Below are 10,624 nucleotides of genomic sequence, written 5' to 3'. Positions count from 1 at the left end.
CTCCTCCTCCTCCCCGACTAGCCTGTAACCCCGTACACTCGCCTCTCTGAGGGAAAGGACCCGCAAGCCGGGCCGCGCAGCTGCTCCCAGGAGGAGTTCGTGGGAAGAGACTAACGGTTAGTTTTACTGACATGTTTGGCTTAACATTCAAGTACAAAACAGCAAGAAACAGGTCGTTTTGGCAAAGCTTAAACTAGTCTAAATAGTTGGGGTTTTTTTTTAATATTCAGGAAACTTATTTATTACGTTCTGGCCTAACAGTCCGGGGATAAGGGTTACCAAGTAACAAAACCTAGCCTTGTGTAAACATTTTAATTGGATTCTCAAACAGTGTAAAGGTGGTCAGCATCAACTTCCTTGTACACTGTAGCAAATGATCCATCTTTTATAAAATAGCCCTTTCGGCATCTGTCCAGCAGAGAGCAAATTAAATGGCCCATTAAGCACTCAAATACTATGATAACTAATAGATTCAAGGACAGACTGGTTCATGTTTTGTTTTTTTTTTTAAATGGAATGACTTTAATAAAGTATTCAACAGTGGAAATTTCTTCTTGAAGAAGTTCAGCTAGGGTCAATCTGAGTGAGCAGTAAGGATTCTTGTATCTCAAGGACTCACAGATGTCTCAGATTTAACCAGAATTAATGATGTATAACATCAAAGTTTCCAGTAACTGCAGCCAGTGTTGCTTTACTATCATGTAACTGGGTATGCCTTGTAGAATTCAACTACAACTTCTAAGAAACAGGTAATAGGCACATCCAATGCATCCAACTGAATCATTATTCAGGCTATCCTATGTTGAATTAGTCTCATAGAAAACCTGTTCTTCCCTTCCTTTTCAACTATGCTTAGCACAAAGTTTCCTGTCAGAAAGAGCTCTGATTGCTTAGTAATTTGAAATCTGATCCCAAATGGATTTTAATAGGAAAAGATAAGGATTTAAGTGTTAAAGAAAGCAGTATGTACTCACACATCAGCTTAGTTCTGCAGTACCTCTGCCTTTCCCAATCAAGTCTTACTTTCCCCTTAAAGAAAAAATTAGCGAGCATGTCTTATGCCTCATGATGCACAACTGCTAATACTTTCCAGCTAGATAACAGGCTTCCTTTCTCATCTCTCCCCTTCCTTTCCTATGCCAGTGTCATACACAAGTGCATCTTCTGATTCTGCTGCAGGTCACTTACTGCCTCTTCTCCAGGTCTTAGCCCACCTCTAACCCATCCAAAAACACCTCAGGCTTGAGTGAAAACAACTGCAATAAAGAGCAGCTTTTAGGAAGGGAGGGGGGAACCAACCAACCAAAAAAAACACTCAGTAGCCCCAGCTACCATGCTTGAGAACCAGCTGAAGCCAGCAAAGAAAGTGTAAATATCTGCATGTCCTTATTTCTTTTGCCCATCCTGTTCTAATCAATCTTCCAGGAAGCGTATGAGAGCATGGTCTGGCCATTAGACAGTAAACCAAAAAAGTGGACACAGTGTCACCTAGTGGCATCAAGAAATTACTGTTCTAGTCTCCAAGTTCAAGTAAGAATCAGTATCTCACCCATCTTTTCCCAAGGTCTTTTTAAATGCTGTTTATGAAATGAGTATGAACCAGTCTTCAGACTTAAAACAATGTAAATGACAGAACTTTATTGAAGATTTCATACTGAGCAGGATTGTTAAGAAAGCAGAATATTTTACACCTCAAATATAGTTAGAGCTAATTCTCATGAGAATACAGTACAAATAAAAGCTAATATAAAAGTACATCCTCCTTCCACCATTCGTATTCCATTATTCATAAAATAAATGCAGTCAAGTTTAAAAATGTACTAAGCTTCAATGCTAGGAATAAGAAAGTCTCACTGTTCATACAGTTTTATCCCAGATATTTTGCAATACAGCATAATTTCACAGCCATAATGAAAAGATTTCTGGCAGCCTGGTACAAATAGGATTTCATAATTGTCAAAAGGCCTTAAAAATTATCTGCAGCTTTAAATGAATCAAGGATGAAATCTACTAAAAAAGAAGGAAGAAAAAACACTTAAATGCATATGAAATGCAAGAGTAATGCCTTGCAGGCTCCTGTAGAAGTGTTGATTTGTCTTCAAAGAGTCCTGTCAGTCAGCACAGCTTCTGGATAAGCACTAAAATACATATATTCCAGCAATGGCCATACCATTCCAGTTGCACAGAGAAGAGTAAAGAATAGAAAGTCTTCTACTGATCATAGGCAGTTTTGAGATTAAAAAGAGAAAATCATGTTGCACTCAGTTTAAGATGCTTTAGTTGCTGGATTCTAAGCATGAACATAATTAGGGTTTTCATTATTAAAAAAAAATCCCAGCTGTGCCCTTTACATGTATTAAAGTGCATTCAGTTACCATTTTTAAAGCAGGCCAGAAAGTCCCTTTGAAATTGGTCCCTAAGCGCTGCAGTAGCATTTGTAGTGGTAGAAGTAGTGTATTACAGAAAGCCTGCTTCACACAACCTTTGTGAGCACAGTAAAATTCTGTAAATTGTTAGTGGAATAAGTACTAAGCTCAAAAAGGACAAGACAATTCTGTTCTCATGCTGTGGACAGAGAATACCTGTTGAAGTTATCCCACATCAACAGATACTTGTTTCCATGCACCTAAATATACTCTTTGCAGGCTTCAACAGTACTTCTGTATTCAAGATAATGTGCACATATGATTCCCTTACATGTCAATGTGCAGTACAGCATCACTTTCACAGAGGACAGCTGCTTGTTAAAGCTAAAAATACCGATTTAAAAAGGCCCAGCACCTTGCAGCAAATTTTCTAGTAAAAGGCCAATTCATTCTTCATCTTCTTCCTCATAGTAACGATTCCTTTTGATCTGTTCTTCCACAGATAGATCTTCCATATCTTCACCCTCCCAGAAACCAACATCTTGGGATTTACGATTCTGGTTAGGAGATGATTCGTTAGCAATCTTGATGTTGGCTAAGCTGGAACGTTTAGGAGAATTTGGCTCAAGAAATCCTTCACTTAGAGTTTGCTGCTCTTCCACAGCATGTTCTTCCTCATCTGTCTCTGCACTCACCTGGCCATTTTCTACCAAGTTATGCTCTACTGCTTTGCTATCAGATAATTCCCACTCTTCCTCTTTCTCTTCAGCATTCTGGATGTTCCTATTCTCAACCTTCTTTTCTTTCTGCTTTTTGTCTGTCATGACCTCTCTCTCCAGTTCCTCACTTCTTTTCAAGATGTCTCTCTCTGCCTTAGAAGGAGAAGATAAATTCTCTGTTTTATGACCTTTAACAGACATTGTTCTAAATGAGGCCGCTACTGTGAAGGGACGGTGTTGGGGCCCTTGCGGTACTTCAGAACAATAATCTATATGAAATATAGAGTATGGAACTACACTGTTTAGGATTAGTTGCTTAGCACAACTTGCTTAGCATAAGTAGCTAAATTTGCTGAAGCCTTAGGCCTCAGACTGTAGCTGCTGCTATGTGCTTTGAAGTAGTTTACCAAGGACACTGGTGCAGCTGGGAATGATACATCCTGAGAAAGTACAGATAAACTAGCAGAAGCCAGTGGGAACCAAGGTTAAGGGCTAGACAGCTTTGCCAAACAAGTAGCAAGGTACGAGGCATGACCGCTGTGTGCGTGATCGGTGCAATGATTGGCTACCTGTGACATAATCTGTATGAACCACAAATCAAGGGCCAGAGCGCCGAATACTTGTACTTATAAAATAGGCAAATTGCTGAATAAAGATGGAATTGAACCTGCATTCTGTGAATGCGTATGATTCATTCCCGTCACTCCCGCGGACCGCGACATCTGGCGACCCCGACGTGATACTGCAGAGGAGAAGCTGGCTTTGCTAAGAGTTCGAGTAACGGGAGTGGATACCGCCCGGGAGGCTCGTGCCCGGGGAAAACGAGCCTGGCCGTCTGAAAGAAGACGGGAAAAGTCGTAGCTACGCAACTCTTCTGACCGGTGAGTCAGGCGCCCTTGTGAGGCGGCGGGCGGTATGGGAAACGCTGTATCAGCGGTAGAAAAGGCCACGTTAGAAAAATTGTTACAAGTGGCAGCACAAACAGAGCGCCAGGTGGAGCGCCAGGCGCTGGTGGACTTGCTGTGGTGGAGAAGGCGGCGCGGTTTGTTACGGGAGTCCAGCCAGGTCTTTAGCGCGGTAACCTGGAAGAAGGTCGGGAAGGAACTGTGGGAATCCATCCAGAACGGAGAAAAAGAGGCCAGGCGTCTGGCCAAAATATATCGAGACGTGCGGCTCATGATCGAACAGCTGCACGGGGAGGCACAGGCGACTGCTGCCATACGGAGGGCGCTGCAAGTGGAGCCCTCTGCAGCGGCACTTTCGCCGGGGAGTGAGTGCGCGGAAGGAGCGGAGTGCGCGGTGCCCGGAGCGGAGTGCGCGGTGCCCGGAGCGGAGTGCGCGGTGCCCGGAGCGGAGTGCGCGGTGCCTGTCTTTGATACACCATCCGCGGGGGGGCCCTCGGTGACAGATGAGCCCTCCCTGCCGTGTGCGGCACCTCTCTCTAAGCTAGAGCGGGAGGCTTGGGGGACTGGCACAGGATATGAGGACTTGCCACCGTACAAGAAAGGGGACGTTGCTGATGCCTTTGCCGCCCCCCCGCAGCCGTCCGCTCCCCCTATGGAAGTGGATCCGGCCACTGTGCCTTTACCTGAGGAGAAAAGCGTTGATCTGACTGAATATTCAAAAAAAATGGAGGAACTGTTGGAGGAAATGAGGAGGTTGGATAGGGGGTCGAAAAAGGCGCATGTGAGGGAGGCGTATAAGAAGGCACATCAGGCTATTGTGGACGGCCTGAAGGCGGTTGAGGAACGGTTCTCCGGGGATCCTGCTAGCGGATCCCAGGAGAACCAAGAGATCGCCCCCAGAGACTGGGTGATTACCAACGTACTCAAAGGGACGTGGTCCCTTGAGGAGGCGGAGCAACATCTGCAAGCCTGGAAAAAAACCCCTTTAACACAGAAAGAGTATCGAATGATTTTGGACCGTTTACCGAGAGCACCGGAGAAAGCCCTACCACCTAGGGACCCTGACTTTGATATGGCAAAAAGGTGGCGCGGGATCATTCAGAATGCTGAACTGGTTGGGGACATGCAGTTTTTCCCTATAGTAGCCCCGGTCGTGACCACGGGTCAGGGACAGACGAGGTGGGAGCCTCTGGATTGGCAAGTGGTAACAAAGCTGCAACAGCTGGTAATGCAGTACGGGATAAATAACCATCAAGTGCAAGCGCAGCTGAGAGCACTGGTAAAATATCAGAACCTGGTGCCGAGCGATATCCGCGCCCTTGCCGAACTGATTTTGGGGCCCACCTCTTTGCTGGTGTTTCTGAATAAGTGGCAGGAACTGCTTGGTCTATGCCAATTATCTAATTTGGACTTACCGGCAGATGACCCGTTACGTATGACATCTTTGGACATGCTGATGGGCAACGGAGCTTTTAGAGACCCTGCTCGACAGGCGGCACTGCATCCCCGAGTCCTGATGCAGTCAAAAAACGCTGCCTTAGAGGCATTCGCCGCACTGCCCCAAATAGGGAAAGCTAATCCGCCTTACCTGTCAATAAGGCAGGCGGAAGACCAACCGTTCCTGCAGTTCGTGGACAAACTTAAGGAAGCCGTTGATGCAGCCCCGAACGTGCCACAGGATATGAAAACAATCATGGTTAAGGAGATCGCTACGCAGAATGCCAATCCAACCTGCACAAAACTGCTCGCCACCTTGCCTCCAGGAGCAACTTTGCTCCAAATGGTGGAAATTTGCTCCCGAGCACCCATGGAGCTAGAAAAAGAAAAGGCGAAGATCCATGCTACTGCATTAGCTGTAGCTATGAAACAGGGCCCTACACAAGGAGGGGGCGGCCGCAAAACAGAGAACTGCTACATCTGCGGACAACCTGGGCACTGGAAGAAACATTGCCCCCTCAGACGACTGGCTAAAGACAACCGTATCTGCCAGCGTTGTGACAAGTTTGGGCATCGGACAAGTGAGTGCCGTTCAAAATGCAAGAAAAGCGGCACCCCGTTGTCGGGAAACTGGAACAGCCGCGCCTGGGACGCGGCGAAGAAATATCCCATGGTTGCCTCTTCGAACACCATGCAGCCACAAGAGGGAGCGCCGGAATCGATCTGGCCCTGGCAGAATCAGTAAGCATTACCACTGAGCAGGTCCACTTGGTAAATTCAAACGTTTGTGGCCCCTTGGGGGGGGGGCTGTCGGCCTTACTGATAGGACGATCATCTGCCTCTAGACAGGGAATTTTTGTTCTCCCTGGGTGCATCGACGCCGACTACTGTGGACCTATAAAAATCATGCTGAAGGTCTTCTGTCCCCCAGTTACAATACCAGCAAAAAGCAAAATTGCCCAATTGATCCCTTTCAAGTCTGCGGTCCCCCTGGCCAGCGGAGATGATAGAAGAGGAGGTTTCGGCTCTACGGGGACGCCCCTGGCCTTGTTCTCGACTGCTGTGTCCTCGACTAGACCCATTCGAAAGGTCATCATTACCTCTCCAGACGGAATGAATCACCTAAAAGCCGAGATGATGATGGATACCGGTTCCGACGTCACCATAGTACCTCGCGACTCCTGGCCTGCCGCTTGGGCGCTAGTGGATAGCACCACTGCAGTACAGGGGATTGGTGGTTCAGCCCCCACCTGGAGAAGTGCGAGACCCGTGAGGATCTGCGACGAAGAAGGTCATTTGGGCGTGGTAACACCATACGTAATGAATACCCCTCTCTGGATCTTAGGCCGGGACCTTCTGTCTCAGTGGGGCCTAGTTCTCTCGTGCCCTTTTTAGTAATGGCCGCTGCTGACACTTCTCCGCCCACGCTGAAAATTACATGGAAGACTGACGAACCAGTGTGGGTCGAGCAGTGGCCGCTGCAAAAGGAGAAGCTAAGGGAACTTCACAAATTGGTAGAAGAACAGCTACAATTGGGACATATTCAACCTTCAACCAGCCCATGGAACACACCTATCTTTACCATACAGAAAAGGTCAGGAAAATGGAGACTGCTACACGATCTGCGAGCTGTGAACGCAACAATGGAAGATATGGGAGCGTTACAACCAGGACTGCCATCACCTACCATGCTCCCGCGGGAATGGAGTCTGCTAGTAATTGATCTGAAAGACTGTTTCTTTAGTATCCCCTTACATCTGGAGGACTCCAAACGCTTTGCATTCTCAGTGCCAACGATAAATCGATCTGGTCCTTCGAGACGCTATCAGTGGGTCGTTCTACCCCAAGGTATGAAAAACTCCCCCACGATATGTCAATGGTATGTAGACCGAGCCTTAGAACCCTGGAGGCAGAAACATCCCGAGGCTATAGTATACCACTACATGGACGACATATTAGTCGCAACAGAAACCCCGCTGCTAGAAGAGAGTCAACGGGAATTGAGTCAACAACTCCAGGCCTGGGGTCTTACCATCGCCCCTGAGAAGATCCAGCAACACGCACCGTGGAACTATCTTGGTATGGTCATAACCGAGACCCGAGTCTACCCAATGAAAACCTCGATCACGCGGAAGATCGCAACAGTGAACGATGTACAGAAACTTCTTGGGGACATTCAATGGATCCGTACTTACTGCGGCATTACCAATGAGGAAATTCAACCGCTGGTGAATTTACTTAAGAATAGCAAGAACCCCAGAGAAGCAAGAACGTTGTCTCCTCCAGTGCAGGAAGTCATGGCTAACATAGAGAGGAAGCTTGGAAATGTACAAGCCTATCGCTATGACCCCATGAAACCCATTGACATAGTGTGCTACAATAAACAACAGGAGGTGGTTGGCATAATTGGTCAAACAAACGAGACAAATCAGCTCACGATCCTGGAGTGGGTGTTTTCGCCAGTCCAGCCACGCACAGTGATTATGCCCAGGAAAGATGCTGTGGGAGAACTGTTACTAAAAACAAGACAGCGCGTCCGCATCATATCAGGGAAGGAGCCCTCACGCATCATTCTGCCCCTGGTTTCTTTGGATCTCGTATCCGAATGGACCCAACAGAGCATTTCATTCGCCCTGGCGACGTGTGGGGTTCCCCTCGACAATCATTATCCAAAGCACCCACTACTGCACACGCAATTGATGCTTGAAGAAAGGAAGGTAATGGCAGATGGCCCCATCCACAACGCGAAGTCCGTCTTTACGGACGCTAGCGGCAAAACAAAGAAGTACGGATACGAATACGTGAATGTACGAGGAGAATGGGCTCGAAAGATCATGCAAGGTGCCCCCGAGCACTCCGTGCAAATTTTAGAACTCATGGCAGCTGTACTCGCGTTGAAGGACTTTGCAGAAGAACCTCTTAATCTTATAGTTGATTCACTATATGTGGCGGGTGTGTTACAACGACTACACTCTGCTCTTATTGGGCAGACCGCTAACCCCAAGATTCAGGCGTTGTTGATACAAGCAAGCGGCCATTTAAATTCTCGCGTTCAGCCATTCTGGTGCACACACGTCCGTAGTCATTCGGGACTGCCGGGAATATTGGCGGAGGGCAACCAGCGCATAGATGCCCAAGTCTCAGCCGCCGGTGAAGAAAAAACTAGGTTACAGCTGGCACAACGATCTCATGCGTTTTTTCACCAGTCAGCTAGATCTTTGCAAAAGGAGTTCAACTTATCCCGGGCAGAAAGCAGGGCCATAGTGGCCGCGTGCCCTGATTGTGCACACATTCCCCCGCTGCAGGATACAGGGACAAACCCACGCGGGTTAGAACCTCGCCAGTTATGGCAGACCAATGTCACAGAAGTCCCTGCCTTTGGGCGACTGCGCTTTGTCCATGTATCAGTCGATACATTCAGTAAAATGACCTGGGCCACTGCCGCAACCTCCACACGCTTTACTGCCTGCCGCCTGCATTGGCTGCAAGCCTTTGCCGCGCTGGGGAAGCCGGCTCAGATAAAAACCGACAATGGACCTGCCTATACGAGCGCCGCGTGCGCTGAGTTTATGAGAGCTTGGGACATTACACATTCCACGGGGGTCCCCTATAATTCCACTGGCCAGGCCATAGTGGAGCGCCGTCATCAGGATTTAAAACGCCTTTTTGCTATTTTGAAAAAGGAGGGGGAGGTATCTCTCCCCGTCCATGACATCGTAGCAAAAAGCTGTTATGTGTTAAATTGGTGCAACCTCATTGAAATAGACCAAGGGGAGTTGATCAGCCCAGGGGCACGCCATGCACAGACTACGAGACCTATTAAGACGCTCGTGTCCCGATGGGTACCACAAACACATTCATGGCAGGGGCCTGTGGAATTACTCACTTGGGGCCGAGGGTATGCTTGTGTCATTGCAGGTACTGGTACGGAGTGGATACCGGCGAAGTGGGTTCGACCGTGGTTGAAGAAGAGTAACGTTGGACCTGCGGATGACTGCCCACTGGAAACAGCCCGTGAGTCAGCTACTACCTGCGCTTGAAGACCAGCGGCAGGAACTGGAAGCTCTTGACAGAGGACGAAAACAAAGCACCAGCCTCACCCAGAACGAACGGGATTGTGATTGTGAGCGTGCTGCAATGACTGGGCACGAACAAAAGAGTGTTGGTGGGGTTGGTGGAAGAGCGGTCATCAAAATGGGTAACCTTGAATTCCGCCTTAAGCAGCGGTGACGTGCATGGCCAGGTGTATACGAACTGCAACGCAACAAGCCACATAACAGCGAAAGCACTGCCGCCTGGTATATTTCTGATATGCGGGGATAGGGCCTGGAACGGTGTGCCACGCATCCTGCGTGGAGGCCTGTGCTACCTGGGGAGATTGAGTCTGTTCCACCCCAATCTCACCCAACTGCAGAACTTGGTCTTGATGAAGCGCGGGCGGGGCAGAAGGAGTGTGCATGAGCTAGAGTGCAAGGACATTGGCGATCCCGTATTTTGGTCAGGCTTCCGGCAGCTGGCGACTGCTACGCTACTGCCGGGAGCCGCTGGGCTTAAGGCGATGAAATTGGCGGAGCAATTGGCTTGTTGGACCAAAAATGAGTTAACTATTACATCACGAGTACTAGATGAGATGTCTCAGGATGCACTGAGCATAAACCACGCTGTGTTACAAAATAGGGCCGCTATAGATTTCTTGCTCTTAGCTCATGGACATGGGTGTGACGAGTTTGAGGGGATGTGTTGTCTCAATCTTACCGACCATTCACAATCAATCCACGCGCGTATACGAAACATTCAGAATGGGCTATATAAGCTGAAGCAGGAGAATGGCCTTGGGATTGACGGGTGGCTTCGGGGGCTGGGGATCGGGCCCTGGTTGGCAGCAGGATTAAAACAACTGATTACCATAGGTATCGTGGGTATGTTCCTATTGATTTGTGGGCCTTGTATACTACAATGTATCCTAGCTCGGGTACAGAAAATGGTTGATCTATTATTTGAAAGAAGAGGGGGAAGTGTTGGGGCCCTTGCGGTACTTCAGAACAATAATCTATATGAAATATAGAGTATGGAACTACACTGTTTAGGATTAGTTGCTTAGCACAACTTGCTTAGCATAAGTAGCTAAATTTGCTGAAGCCTTAGGCCTCAGACTGTAGCTGCTGCTATGTGCTTTGAAGTAGTTTACCAAGGACAC

General features: G+C 47.9%; 1 protein-coding gene across 1 annotated transcript in view; it reads right to left on the bottom strand.

The window, feature by feature from the left end:
- Positions 1-1,612: 1,612 nt before the first annotated feature.
- LIMA1 (LIM domain and actin binding 1) overlaps positions 1,613-10,624 on the bottom strand; it is a 34,404-nt gene continuing 25,392 nt past the window's right edge. The window contains exon 12 of the mRNA XM_067314030.1: positions 1,613-3,330. Coding sequence (XP_067170131.1) covers positions 2,813-3,330 — 518 coding nt within the window. The 3' untranslated portion in view covers positions 1,613-2,812. The remainder of the gene's footprint in view (positions 3,331-10,624) is intronic.

The sequence above is a fragment of the Apteryx mantelli genome, chromosome 33 (genome assembly GCF_036417845.1).
Source record: "Apteryx mantelli isolate bAptMan1 chromosome 33, bAptMan1.hap1, whole genome shotgun sequence".
In the NCBI taxonomy this organism is placed as follows: Eukaryota; Metazoa; Chordata; class Aves; order Apterygiformes; family Apterygidae; genus Apteryx; species Apteryx mantelli.
Note: the sequence above shows the minus strand (reverse complement) of the source record. Positions and strands in the feature narration are given on the sequence as shown.